General features: G+C 56.3%; 1 protein-coding gene across 1 annotated transcript in view; it reads left to right on the forward strand.

The window, feature by feature from the left end:
• Slc7a5 (solute carrier family 7 member 5) overlaps positions 1-14,196 on the forward strand; it is a 29,376-nt gene extending 15,180 nt beyond the window's left edge. The window contains exons 3-10 of the mRNA XM_074055502.1: positions 6,059-6,164; positions 6,745-6,789; positions 7,366-7,489; positions 7,981-8,084; positions 8,443-8,539; positions 9,360-9,509; positions 10,877-11,054; positions 11,866-14,196. Of these exons, the coding sequence (XP_073911603.1) occupies positions 6,059-6,164; positions 6,745-6,789; positions 7,366-7,489; positions 7,981-8,084; positions 8,443-8,539; positions 9,360-9,509; positions 10,877-11,054; positions 11,866-11,921 (860 nt within the window). The 3' untranslated portion in view covers positions 11,922-14,196. The remainder of the gene's footprint in view (positions 1-6,058; positions 6,165-6,744; positions 6,790-7,365; positions 7,490-7,980; positions 8,085-8,442; positions 8,540-9,359; positions 9,510-10,876; positions 11,055-11,865) is intronic.
• The last annotated feature ends 275 nt before the right edge of the window (positions 14,197-14,471 follow it).

The following is a 14,471-nucleotide window of genomic DNA, read 5'->3' on the forward strand; positions in this document are numbered from 1 at the left end:
CTGCTGATGGGACATGTTCCATGAAACCTTTCTCTCTTCTTTTCCTCCCATGTTGCATCATTGAGATTTGCCCTCTTGTCCACAAAGTGTAGACAGCCTCATCTATGCTGGGCTGTGTGTGAGGAGGAAGTGCTGCCCCTCCCAGGTCCCCACACAAGACACCTGTGCAGTCTGCAGCATGAGTGGGCTCAGCCTGTCTGGCAGTAGATTCAGCAGACTGAGGCTGGCACAGGAGACAGGGTCTGCCTGGCACATCACAGTTATTAAAGTGATTGTTTTCACTTGGTACTTGAGTAACTGAGGTCCCCCAGGCTTACAGAAGTGGGGTGTCCTGTCCCAGTCCCAGAGCTCGTAAGCTAGGGGCAGGTCCAAGTGTGACCACAGGCTTGGTGTTCAGGGTCATGAGTTCTGTGCTTGGAGTGCATTGGGGGGAGGGTATCAGGTGTCACGAGGAAGGGGGTTGCAGAGTTCAGGCATGGTGCTGCACACCTGGAATCCTGGCACTTGGGGCTGAGGCAGGCAGGAGGATCATGAGTGGTTCTGGAGGTGTGGCTCAAGCAGTAGAGTACTTGCTTTGCAAGTACGAAGCCTTGAGTTCAAACCGCAGCACTACCAAAAGTTCTGGAATAGCCAGGAGGACGGTCTGGATCCACCAGCATGTCGGGAGCCCACCCAGCCCATTGGATCCATTTCTGTGGAAGGTTCCAGAGGGGACCAGAAGAGACACCCAGAAGCTTTGCACTTACACTGGTGCACTGTAACTTCCACCAGTGTCCTATGTGGATGAAGACCTCAGTAGGATGGTGGCATTAGAGGTGTGGGGCAAGGAGGGAGTACCCAGCCGTGTGGGGACCTGAAACCACTGCCGGAAAACCCTCTGGGATCTGAGGCACAGAGCCTCGTCAGCTCAGCAGTGGGGAACAGCTAGAACTAGAGGCCCAGAGGGTTCCTCCCAGTGAGGACTGCTGCGTGGTTGGTGATGGGACCCTCTTTTTCCTTAGAGGCCTTGTGTCCAAGCGTAGCCATATAGGGACTAGGACTTCAACACCTGGATTCGGGGACGTGATTCTGTTCACAGTACGACCTGAGCTTTGAGCACCTCTCTTCAAACAAGAAACAGGATAAACCTGGGAGGACACAGCTCCTGCAAGAGTCTGGGCCGTGTGTAACAAAGAGGACAACAGCTGCAGTTCACTTTGAGTTGCCACAGCTAATGGGAAAGGAGCGCCCTCCTGGGGACTTCACAGGTTCAGCCGCGTGGGAGGCATCTCAGACAGGGTTGGGTCTTGCTAGGACAGGCAGGATGCCATGCCTGGGACCTCTGCACCCTGTACATGACACGCTCAGGCTCATCCTCCACACCAGATGACCTGTGCCCTGCACGCAGGGATGTCGCTGACTGAGAACCCAGGCATAGCTCCCTTGAGGGAGCCAAGGGTACTGTTCCTCTTCTGGGTGATCTCTCACAATTTGAGTACGTGGACCACTGCAGTCCTGTGCTTCCTCAGCTGTGCAAGAATAGCAGATCTGGAAATCACGTGCGGCTTTACTAGGCCCAAAACATGGGTAGTTGGGTTTTTCCCTGTGTCCTGGGGAGGCCAGGCGCCGGAGGCCAGAGCAGCAGAGGGCAGCTCCTCCGGGGAGGAGTACAGCATGGTGGGCAAACACCATCTGACTTAGCTGTAATCTCCAGACCCAAGTCCTGCCCTATCCCCAGCCCAGACATCAGCAGAGCCAAAGAACAGGCACCCAAGCCTGTGGTAGGAGATGGAGAGGGAGCCCTGGGAAGTGGCCTCCAGGAAAGGCCGGGTTCTGAAGGGAACTTGTGTATCACGGCCTCCTGAGGACTGGAGCCACTTAACCTTCGATACCCTGCTAGCACCCACCCAGCCTCAGCCACCGGTCCACCGATCCTGTAGTCAAGGGACTGGGAACAGGTCTAAGGCCTCTGCTGTTCTGTGTAGCGTAGAGTCCTGGTGACTAGAAGTCCAGAATCAAGGTTTTGTCAAGGCTGAATCCTTGCAGAGTTTCCAGGGGAGAAGAAAGAGGGGGATAAAAATTCAGCTAGCACTGGTGGCTCACGCCTGCAATTCTCGCTATTTGGGAGGCTGAGATCTAGAGAATCACAATTCCAGGACAGCCCAGGCAAGCAAGACCATGTCTCCAAAGTAACAGCAAAAGGGGCTGGAGATGTGGCTCAAGTGGTAGAGAAGCACCTGCCTCACAAGAGGGAAGCCCTGAGTTCAAACCCCAGTCCCACCAAAAAAAGAAACACTAAAAGCCGGAGTTGCTGGTAGAGACCTCATCCTGCCTTTTCCAGATCCTGGTGGCGGTGGCTCCAGGTGCTCCTTGGCTATGGCTGCACCGCTCCAGTCTCTGCCTGGATCACACATGGCCATCACTGTCTGTGTCTTTTCTTTGTCTTATAGGAGGACACTTGCATTGGGTTTAGGGCCCACTAATTCAGGACTGCTGTCTTACCTTGAAATCCTTTTTAGATCTGCAAAGACTATCTTTGGTTTTTGGTGGTACTGGGGTTTGAAGTTTTTGGGGACAGGATTCAGCACACTGTAACTGAACTGAGCAGCAGGTAAGAATCCCCACTGTTGAAGGACGACTGGAGGCAGCACAGCAGCTGAACCAGGTTGAGGATGGCTCTCTTGCCACCAGATGTGCCTGTGGCCGTGGGAGCCCCTGTTAGCCCTGAGGTTCTGGGATTTCTCCTGCCTCCTAGCCCCAGTGTTGCCTCAGAGCCAACTACAGTCTGCAGAGTACTGGGTTTTCCCATGTCTGGGGCTCTGGCAATCATCTGACCTGGCCTTCTCCCCTACCCCCCAGCACACAAAGGGCCAGGCAGCTCTCGGGGGACACAGCAGCTTTAGGGACCCTCTGTCCTCTGAGTCAGATGACACAGGATTGGCTGTATCATGGGGATAGAAAGAAGTTGCGTTCTTGATGAATTCCCACTTGTGCTCGTATGGTGGATACCCTCCCAGGCGGCCATCAGTAAGGGGTTCAGGCAGGAGAGACCCCTTGCCGGTGGAATGCTCCCATCCTACCACCATCCCAGCTCCCGAGGGACCCTGTTCTGCTGGTTCCCAGGGCTGCTGGGACCTTTGCAGTATGTGGAGCTTTCAAACCGAGTCTCAGCTTTTGCTGGAGGTCTGAAGTAAAGGAGACCCAGGAGCCGGCCCAAGCTGGGATCCAGCCCCAGTGTGGCACAGCTGCGCCACTTGGCCAGCTCAGGAGGAGTCTGAAACATGCAGGCAAATCCAGAAGAGTGACAGCTCAGGACCACAGCACCATGGGGGCCAGCTTGCTGAGTCTGGGTCCTCCCATCCCAGCCCATCTGTGCTGCTTTCACTGTCATCTTGTTTGCCCTCCCTAGTACTGGGCCTTGAGGGAAGAGGTGCTAGGTAGCACAGAGCTCAGCCCACCCTGCTGCTGGGCAAACCCTTCAGTCATTTATTCCCGCCATCCAGCACCTGGAACTCTGGAAACACAGGTCACATCTGAGCAGGTCTGTGGAGGGAAGACCCAGGGTTGGGCCAATGCAGCTCGTGGGCCAGTGTGACTCAGCCAGTGGATACCACCGGTGCTCCTCTCACACTGATCATGACTCACCTCCCGAAAGTCTCCAGGCGGGGAAATGTCCCATTTGTGTGGAGTGGTTGAAACTGCTGCTCCAGAGTCTGAGTCACATGCTGCCACCTTGCAACTCCCCAGGGCAGCTCAGAGCCAGGCACAAGTGACTGCCTTGCTGTGTGAATTAGATGAGACAAGTGTGGCTCTGGCTGCATCTTGCCCTGGAGACTGGCGGGTAGATCTTTCCTGCCAGCCCTCCAAGCCACCCTGAAACAGTTGCAGAGACAGACAGTTGTGGCAGGAGCCCAGGCTGATGGAAGGTCACCCACTGAGCCACATTAGGCTATGCCAGCCCCACCCAGGGACAGCTTGGGGATTCGTGTCTCTATGTAACCTGTGGAGAAGAGCTTGCGTTTGGCTGGGTGCCTAGGGAAGTTATGGACTCCTGTCCTGAACCGACATGCAACTTAGATGGAGGCTGCTGCAGGCCAGGCTAGTGTGCCATAGTGTCAGACACCCCTCCATCTCTGGACAGTGGCATGGGGGCAGCTTAAAAGACTTGAGATGAGTTAACCGTTCCATCCAGGGAGGGTGAGAAGCCAGCCATCTGTCAGCTGTGCTCGTGGCTGCGTGGTCTGGGGTGTCATTCCTCTCTGAGCCTGGATGTCGTCTACTTTCCTCCAAAGGACCAGAGTACTTGGCATTGAGGGAAGGCAGTCCTGGCAGCACAGCCTGGCCACACTGGTCCTGGGAATAGAGCCACACAGCTAGTTAAGAGAGACCCAGCCTAGCCTCTTACTAGAACCTGGCAAGATTTCTAAACCTTTGCTCCGAGCCACTCATGTTTCCCTGGAGTCACAGAGACTACAAAACCAGAAATCCCAGGAAGTACCCTTCACGGTAGGCAATCTGTCTCAGCACCACCGACCTGGGTGGTGCCTGCAGTATGTGTGGCACCCTGAGTTAGCAGCCTCATTACCCAGGCCTCAGGTTTGCATGTCTGGTTTTGGCTGGAAAACCTTACACCATGTCCCAATCCTCGGTGAGACCAGCCAGTGCCCCTGTGGCAATCAGGTCACAGTGTCATGAGGTTGGAAGTTGGTTATGATGATCAATGTGTCCAAGGCCTCTTGACCGTTGGCCCAGGTGGGGTCCTGGTCACCACAAACAACATGTGCATTTCCATCCTCCAAGGACTTGCCCTGCCCCTAGAGTGTACAACACTGGGGAGTCAGAGCCTCCATTACTGCATGGCCTGGCGGGTCCTCATGACCCAGGCCAGCTGCCCCAGGCCTCCTTTTCTCCACTTCTGGGACACATGCTCCTCCCAGTAAAGGTACATGGGCCAGGCCATGGGACATAGCGGGGTTTTGCAGAGAAAAAAGGCACTGCGCACTCTAGAACTTTCCATCAGAAAGCTAGCGAGAGATGCCCAGAGGGGCTGTGGGCAGCTCAGCTGAGGTGCTGTTGAAAGCTGCCCTGTCCTGTGCTCCCTGAAGTGACTACCATGTGACCAGGACATGGGACATGGGGGCTGGGTGGGGTTCTTCAGGATACCAGACCTGTCTGGGCGGGTAGGGTACCAAGGCACACCTATCCCAGGCTGCAGAGCAAAGTTCCCAGGGTCACATGCAGAACACCGAAAGTGGACCTGGACAAGAACCAGTTCCACCCTGGAGGGGCCCCAGCACGGGACCTGCAGAGGAAATCCTGAGCTGCCTCTTAAGCTGGTTTCTGGTGGCCGAACAAGTCTTTATGGGAGCCTCATTCTGTACCTTTGCACATCACTCCTGTCACCCTTTGGTTGTTTAGTGGCTTAGGTCACCCACAGTAGCAACCTAGAGCATGTCCCAGCCTGGCCTTGCCCCAGCAGGACCTGGACACAAACTCTGTGCCCACAGCCATAGTTCTAACTCAGAAATGGCCCCTCATTATCAAGCAGCTCACGATCTGACTGACACTTCAACTCCCTGTCCCGTTGGCGTCCTGGTCTTGGATCAAATTTCCTTCTTAAAATGCAGCCACCCATGAGGCATGTCTGTGCTGTGGCCACCCCAGGGACCCAGAGCTGTGGAAGCCAGGAACAAAAAGCCCACAGGTGGTTTCTGCAATCAGCGCTGTCAGCCCGGCCATGGTCTTAGCCACTGTTGCTCATATATTCAGGTGCAGGTCAGCCTGAGTCCTCCATTCGTTTCCTGGCAGCCTGCACAGTGTCCGCTCTGAGCTCTGTGCAGTGGGAGGCCAGGGTTAGTGGCTTAGGCCTATCACCAGGCCATGGTCCTGCACATTAGGGTCAGGTCCCAGTGCAGGGAGGAGTGGGCAACTGGTCAGATGGCTGAGCAGGTGCCGTGTGCTGCAGTGGAGCGCCTCCACACAGCATTTCTGTCGGACACTTTGCTTCAGGAACTTTGTGAAACTTGCAGCACGACCTGTGCAGTGTGCTCTAACTACTCCTCTGTCTGCCATCTTCCAGGTGATGTGTCTAATCTGGATCCCAAGTTCTCCTTTGAAGGCACCAAACTAGATGTTGGGAACATCGTGCTGGCTCTGTACAGTGGCCTGTTTGCCTATGGAGGATGGTAGGTTCTGAAATGTCGGGCCCTGTGACTTGGGGACCCAGGTACCTGAAGTGTCCAGAAGCCCAAGTCTCCAGCCCTGCAGGGGCCACTTGAGAGGAGGCAGGTAGAGGGCTCCCGAGTTGGCCCTGGCACACACTCAGCACCACAGCCTGTAGGTCACCGTTGGATGACAGGCAGAGAGCATCCTGACTTAAAAGGCAGCCTCCCCAGCTGGGTTCTGTCTAGCTCTCTGCAGGTGCCTACCCTTGGCTCTGTGCTCAGGACAGAGACTGTGGGGTGAACAGGCAAGGAAGGTACTAGAAGGCGGGAGAGATGACGGATAGGGACACTGTCAGGTATGGTGGGGCTAGGCCATACAGAGGCTAGGCCTCTGTATACTCCTGGTGGAGCTGGCTGTCCCTGCAGAGGACAGTGGAGCAGCCTTCAGCATAGGGCACCCCCGCCAGCACTGCTGGTCAGCATCGAGGGTCTTGGAGCCCCAACACCTCTCACCTCCACCCACGTAGCCAGGAGGGTCCTTCTGCACTCCGTTCTTTTTGTGGGAGTGATGTGACATGACGAAACTGTGCCTTAATTCTAGGAACTACCTGAATTTTGTCACAGAGGAGATGATCAACCCCTACAGGTACATGCAAGACACTGGTGGGGACGTTTGCGCTGTTTTAACGTAAGGGAGAAGCCACCTAAAAGCCTGCTGGTGGGCTCAGCACAGAAGGCCATGCCAGAGGCCTTGCGGTTAGGGTGGTATGGGTGTGGGGCTGGTTCCTAGGCCTGTGTGACCTGGAACAAGAGTCCCCTGACAGTGGGCCATATGTGCCCCAGGGTCCCCATCCTGCATCTGGTGCCCGCAGCACCACGGAATGACCCTTCCGCCTACTTCCTGGTGGGGGGGGGGTACGCAAGTGTCATCTCTCATGGAGGTGGGACTTCCAGAGAGGGGCAGCTGTGCCTCATCCCCGCCCCAGGTCCCCCTAGGTGGGACTAATCTGGGCTGTCACAGATGGGGTAGCTCAGCCCTCAAACCTTCTTGGGCAGCAAGGCTGGCAGGGTTGAATCATTAGTCTGGGTTTTTGCAGCTGCCCAGGCCCAGTGTGAGTGTCTGACGCCTGCACAGACACTGGAGCAGCCTGGCTCCTGTCTTGGGGTCTGGCCCGTGGTCCTGGGCTGTACTTTGATGGCCTGTCTCTGCCCATCCCTTCAGAAACTTGCCCCTGGCCATAATCATCTCTCTCCCCATCGTCACACTGGTGTACGTGCTGACCAACCTGGCCTACTTCACCACACTGTCCACCGAGCAGATGCTGGCATCCGAGGCTGTGGCTGTGGTAAGACACAGCTTGCCACCTCCCCAGGCCTGAGAGGCTGAGGCACCTGCCCCATGTCCAGCCTCCCTCTACCCTGGAGGGGTCCAACAGTTGTCACTGGTCTCCACTGAAGATCAGTGCAAAGGGCCCAAGCTAGCTGCATGGGTTGGGATTGTTATACTCAGGGTTTAAAACCCTGGTGCTTAGGCAGCCCATGGGTGACCCTGGGCATTTGTGCACAGCATGGGGTCCACTATGCACTGTGGTGACTTAGGAGGGACCACCACTGACCCAGCAGCTGGGAGGCAGCTAGATGTCACCAGGCAGCATGCTGGGCCCCTCCACAGTCCCTAAGGCTCCTACCCACTGTCCTCTTGGACTGAAGTCCCCCATGATACAGAACCTGTCACCAAGAGGTGATGGCACTTGCAGAAGCAGGCAAGGGGGCTGCTTAAATGACCAAAAGTGAGGCCGCGCCTGGGGCTGAGGCTCACTCTGCTGTGTCTGCCTAGGACTTTGGGAACTACCATCTGGGAGTCATGTCCTGGATCATCCCTGTCTTTGTGGGTCTGTCCTGCTTCGGCTCAGTCAACGGGTCACTCTTCACATCCTCAAGGTAAGCACCGAGCACAGACAGGGCCCTGCAGCCTGCTGTGTGTAGCGAGGTGTGGCTGTTAGGAAACATGGAGGTGAGGGAGCCAGGGCCTTTGTCACCCTGCCCCATCCAGTGGTAGCACAATTGCTGTGTCCTACAAGACCCCACGTGAACACCCCTGGGGTGGGCTGGAGCCGAGGACACCCCAAGTTTCTGTTTCTGCCAGCTAAGTGGTCAAGGACAGCGAAAGCCCGATAGCCAGGAAGTGAGGCCCCTCGCGCTGCCCCAGTGAGGCTCTGCTCCCCGCCCTACTGTCATCTAAAGTTCATGCACCAGGTGGAATGGAGGCCAGGGCTGATGCCCTCTGATCTGTCCACAGGCTTTTCTTTGTGGGGTCCAGGGAGGGTCACCTACCCTCTGTCCTCTCCATGATCCACCCACAGCTCCTGACGCCTGTGCCGTCCCTCGTGTTCACGGTAAGCCTGCACCCTCCATCCCTGAGATTGTCTGAGGACTCCTAATCCACACACTACAGCACCAGGCGCCAGCTAGCTGAGGAATTTTTCAGGTTTTTAATCCCATATGTAATATGTGGTTGTTGTAAAGAGCTCAGTCAAGCTATCTGGACGCCTGTGAGGCGAAGGCCCCACCCCCAGGGAGCCTCTGTTTACAGTCACTGCCTCTGCTGTGGCTTCTGGGGCTCGACTGCAGTCCCAGAAGTGTGCACTCACGCGTTTCTGTCTTAATGGGCTCCATCCTGCACGTTTTTCCCAGCCACCTTTCTGTACCATTTTGTGTGACTGCATGAGTTCTCTAGTGCTGTTGAGGCTGCTGCCTCCGCCAAGGGCTGTGCCAGGATTGAAGCACCACTTCCACCACGGCTGTGGCCAGTCTCCTTCCCCAGCACATGGCCTCTCTGGGGGCAGCTGGGGCATCTCCTGATTGGCTGGCTGGCCACTGAGCAAGGGATCCTGGGGGAGAGAAGAGAAAGCCTCGTGTCTTTTATGGCCCAGCCTAAGAAGTCAAGCTGAGACAGTAAACACAGCCACCTGAAGCACAGGAATTCGGCTCCACCGCTGGAAATGGCCTCAGCTTTGAAACAGGTCGCGGCAGTGAGTCTGGGGTGCAGGCTCCCACTCACTCTGCCTCCGCCTGTCCTGGACCTGCAGGTGCCCTCACAGTGGTCAGATAGGCTCCCCTTTGAAAGCAAGAGCAAGTGAGTGACTCCGCTGGACACCAGCCAGGCAGGACATTTCCTGGGTCTCGGGTGACCTCCCTGGCCCTCTCTGCTTTCAGTGCATCATGACCCTGCTGTACGCCTTCTCGAGAGACATCTTCTCTGTCATCAACTTCTTCAGCTTCTTCAACTGGCTCTGCGTGGCCCTGGCCATAATTGCTATGGTGTGGCTTCGCTTCAAGAAGCCTGAGCTGCCGCGGCCCATCAAGGTGAGCCCCCGCCCGCCCTCACAGAGACCTGAGTTCACCCCACCGCCAAAGAACTACACCTGGGCCGAGTGAACGGTTCTTAGCGCGGTCAGCAGAGGGTATCAGTTACTCCAGCCAACCAACAGCAGTTTGCCAGGACTTCATGATCCCCGGGGAGGGGCAGTGCACGCTGAGCTGTGGGGGCATAGCAGGTGCGTGAGTTGGAGTGAGGGCAGAGCCCCTTGGTGGCCGCCAGCCAGCAGCTCCTGTCCACCAGTTCCTTGAAACTCAGCCATACCCACCGCAGGTCTTCTCCCTGTCCCTTGTCCAGCAGACATCACAGTTGAGTGTAGCCTGGATCACAGAAGGGACGAGAGTAGCTCAGTGGTTCCGCCACTGCTCTCCTCCCTGTTTGTAACCACGTATGGGGCCCAGGGCTGCCAGTTGAGCTCTGAGGCATGCATTTTAAAACACCAGTCAGTGTGAGGCCCCAGCAGAAGCCCTGATAGAAGACAGTCCCTGGTGCATCTGGGAGGACACCCCACCTTCAGGGGAACCAGCTTAGGCCTCTTGCACCCATTAATTGGGAAGGTTCTGGGGACAGGAGTCAACAGGAAGATGCCAGACTGTTCATGCTGGCCTGTGGAGAGCAGATGCCAGGAACTGTGGGCTCTGTCCACTGGGGATCTGAGCATGAAGCAGGAGTCTGTTCCCTGGAGCCCCTTTCTCAGGGTGACCTGTGGTCTGTAGGTTGAGACAGGTGAATGTCAGACCTGCCCAGCACAATCCCACAGCAGAGTGCAAGGAACAAAAGGCTTGACTGTCTGCTGGCCTCTCCTGAGCCCTGCAGGGAGTCCTGTCTCCTCTGCTTGTGCAAGTTGTGGGTTCAGGGTGGGAGTCACTCGGGCCATCCAAAAAGGGTTCTCTAAGAAGGCAGGACTGTTGCTTTTTGGTGAGTGGCCAGGGTCTTCCCAGAAGCGCCATGATGACTGCTGTGGCTGGGACTTTCCATTCCTATGATATGGGACTGGTAGGGCTGACCCTTGCTAGGCTTCCAGAGACCAGGCTGGTTCTTTTCATCCTCTGTCACCACTGGCCAAGCTTTGGGTAATTATGTGCCCGGTGCCGTGGCTGAGTTCAAGGTAAAACGGGGCAGGATGTGACCTTTATACTCCACACACCCCTGGCCTGTTTTCAAGGTGCGAGGGTCGGGGAACAGGGTGTGATTGGGCATCTTGGGCCAGGATGGCACGGGGTTGGATGGAGAAGGTGAAGAAGGAGCACACACAGCCAGCCACAGGCCATGGATGAGGACCACAGACCACAGGTGGTATGAGGAAGGAGCAGGAAAGCCCTGGTCACTTGTGCCCCTCTCCATCCTGCTCCAGGTGAGCCTCATCCTCCCCGTGTTCTTCATCCTGGCCTGCCTGTTCCTAATCGCCGTGTCCTTCTGGAAGACGCCCGTGGAGTGCGGGATCGGCTTTGCCATCATCCTCAGTGGCCTGCCCGTCTACTACTTCGGTGTCTGGTGGAAGAATAAGCCCAAGTGGCTCCTGCAGGGCATCTGTGAGTGTCCGGCTGCTGCCCCCAGCCAGGGCGGGTGGATACGAGGCCTGCTGTCACCAGCATGCAGGCCGAGTGGGTTGTGCAGGGCACTGGGCTTCACAGAGGGGTCCAGGGCATTGGTGTGTTGGCGGCCCACATACTTCGGAGATGAGACATTCAGCTCAGCACCAGCTAATCTCAGAATAGGGATTCCAGAGAACCTCGCTGCTTCTGCCAAGTAACAAACCCTGCTGTCGGTCACCAGCTTAGACACAGCGCCTGACTCAGAAAGGCCGAGGCAGAGAAAGCAGTGCGTCTGGCTCCCGCAGCCCCAGCCCAAGGCTGGTTCACAGCCAGGTTTAGGCCCTTGTTCTCAGCCCAGAGCAAGCAAGTCAGGGCCTGTGGGCCTAGGATGGCCCCAGTGCAGGCAAGGAGACACTTATTCCCAAGATCCAACCACACGTGACAGGGCTGAGAGGCTGTAGCCACTTGAGTAGGACATCTCTTGATCATTGTTCAGGGCCTGCAAGAAGGGCCATCGTGCCCAGCTGCCCTTGAAGACTCAGTGGACACAGCTCTGGCCTGCTGCCTGCCACACTTTACCCCCCCACACTAGCCACTGCAGCTGGGCCACTTCGGCATCTAGCCAGGAGCTGCAGGCCATGCACTGGCCCTGCGGCAGCCACCCAATGCTGTATGAACTAAGTTTCATATAAAGTTTGGGGTTTTGGATTCCTGCAACTTTGAAGTCATTGGTAATGTAGGGCTGGGTGGACAGTGGGCTGCAGGGCCCCGTGCACCCCATCTGAACTAGCTGTCCTCTCCCCTGCAGTCTCGGCCACCGTCCTCTGCCAGAAGCTGATGCAGGTGGTCCCACAGGAGACCTAGCCAGGAGGCCTGGCCTGCCAGCAGAGCTCACATGGCCATTTCCAGACAGCTCACCTTCAGAAAAGCAACTCCCGGTCCCTGTCACGTCCCCACAGCTCCTCTGCACGCGGCCAGCCACCCAGCATCATCTCACTGTCCCTGTACATCCAGCACTCAAGGCAGCTGTGAAAACTGGTACGAATTTAGGCCTGAAAGATGAACCTCCCCAGGCCAGAGGTAGGAGCTGTGAGCTGAGGAGGCTTGGCATTTCTGTCCCCCCAGGGACTGGGGACAGCCACACAGCAAGCCTTCTCCCTTCCTTTGTTTGTTTGGGTGTTTGGGGTTTTTTGTTTGGTTTTTAACTTAAATTTCCATATCTGGCATCTTGGTTGAGGTCACCAAGATGATCTTTTAAAGCAGTGAGGCAGCAAGGGGCAGGAGAGGCTCTTGGACCTAAGGCTGCCCACACACAGTACAGCATGACTCAGAGGGACCAGATCACTGTCACCAGGTGGACAGAACTACTGAGACTGGACGTCACCAACTCAACCAAGGTCTTACACTGACAGCCAGATGCCAGCCCAATGTAGGGCTTGGCTTGGTTGTTTTGACTGTTTTTCTGAGGTCTTTCCAGGACCTCTTGTATGCTAGGCAAGTGCTCTACCAGAAATCACACCCCAACTCTATCATGTATAGACATGAGAGAAGTCCCCCTGGGCTTAGGCCTCTGCCCCCAAAGAGGAAAATCTCAGCAACGCCGCTGCCTCCATAGAGAGAGGAGCTCAGGGGAAGAACCAGACCTGCTGGCCCACTGCAGGGCTGTGCTCTGAACACAAGTCCCAGCTCTGGGGAATCCAGAGCTCTGCATCAGCCAGCACTGCCCCAGGAACCTTCTGCAGCACCTGGTTTCTGAACTTGACTGCTGTGTGCACATGCACCCCAGACCCTATCCTGAAGGGACAAGCCCTGGCATGGCAGCGCCACCTCCTGGTGGGTTTGGAAGGCCAAGCTCTGGTTCCTGCAGATAAAGCCCTGCAGCTCAGCTCTCCCAGAAATAGACCATAAAGGAGACTTCATGGCCCCAACCCGAGAGGCTCCCATCCACAGACTGGCCACTCCTGGAGGTTGAGGCACTGCAGCCCATCACAGGCTCAGAGGAATCAGCCTCTGTCATCTGCTGACTGGATGGCAGCCCACTCCTGGCCATGGTGCCCCCTGCCCATCCTCTCCCCAGTCCTCTGTGACCATTGTCCAGAAAATGAAGCCAAGCATCCCACCTCCTCTGCTACATGTGTACCCCTGTGCTACCTTGAGGACGCTGGCTCTGCAGGGTGAAAACGCTGCTGCTCTGCACAGACCCCTTGCACTTCCTGTGGAGGCACTACCTTTCCAGCTTCTTTTTCCACTGCTCCCTGAGGGAGGCAGCTCTGGCCCCTCCACCATGTCCAGCTGTGCTTACTCCTGAGCTGTTGCAGATTTCAGGGACTTCACACTACAAGAAGCCTCTTCCTGTGCCCTGGGTAGCTGCCGCTGCCCCTAACCACTGTCCTGGGAGATGGGCTGCAGGAACTACTGTACAGAAAGCAGCTGCATGGGCCACCCTGCAGGGCCTGTCATGGTCCTAGGGTCCCGTTTCACTTGGGCATTGAGAGGCCAGGGCATCTCCTACAGGGTGGCTCGCCCTAGGATCTGGGCTGGGGCTTCTCACCTGGGAAGTGAGTTGTGGGGGGGACCCAGACTGGTCCTGGGGACTCTGCCCCCCAACCTAGCCTGGGTTCAGAGAGCAGAGATGTTTGGCTCCGGCCTGCCTGTCCACACTGAGAAGACACCTGGCTCTGCTGTTCTTGAATCCGGGAGGGCAGGTGGGACCAACCACAGGCTGTTGGGGAAGCCCTGCTCCGACCACACTCCACTGAGGAGTCCCAAGGGTTCCCAGCCGGGGTTTGTTTTCTTTTAAAGCAAATCATTGTCTAATCTTTGTTCAATTCTTTGTTTTTTTGTTTTGTCCTAACATACTACTAATGGAAAGGACGCCGTCAGCGCCGTGTTTATTTATTTCCAGTGGCCGGCAATTCTGCCTCACAGTTTTCTGTGATGTGTGTGGCACCTAGTCTACAGCTAGTCCCCACCACCTTGGGCCACCCACTGTGACATCCTGAGTTAAGGACATTACGGATGGCTGTGACGTTTTATTCTTGTGTTAATGGCTAACTGTTACACTAGGCCGGTTGGGGTAGGGAGTTTTGTTTTATGGGGTTTTGTTTTTTAAAAAAAGACGATTGGAATTCTAAATATTGCCGATGGTCTTCTGTGTTCTTTTCTTCAGCGTCAGATTCTGGGTGTGGAAATGTCTGGGGTTCCCTGTGCAGTCACAGACAAGCCCTGAGGCCCTACACTCCGGGGCTGGATGTGGGGGGATAGGGGATGGGAGGGGATGTGGCACAAGACCATAAGTGAGCGAGAACCAAGTGTGACAGACAAGCTTGCAGGGAAGCCAGGCAGGGGGCTAAGCAAAACCCCAGGGGCTGGGGAGGCACTGAGGCACAGCGGGAGAAGGTTCCGGCAGAGGAC

Source organism: Castor canadensis, chromosome 15, assembly GCF_047511655.1.
Source record: "Castor canadensis chromosome 15, mCasCan1.hap1v2, whole genome shotgun sequence".
Lineage (NCBI taxonomy): Eukaryota > Metazoa > Chordata > Mammalia > Rodentia > Castoridae > Castor > Castor canadensis.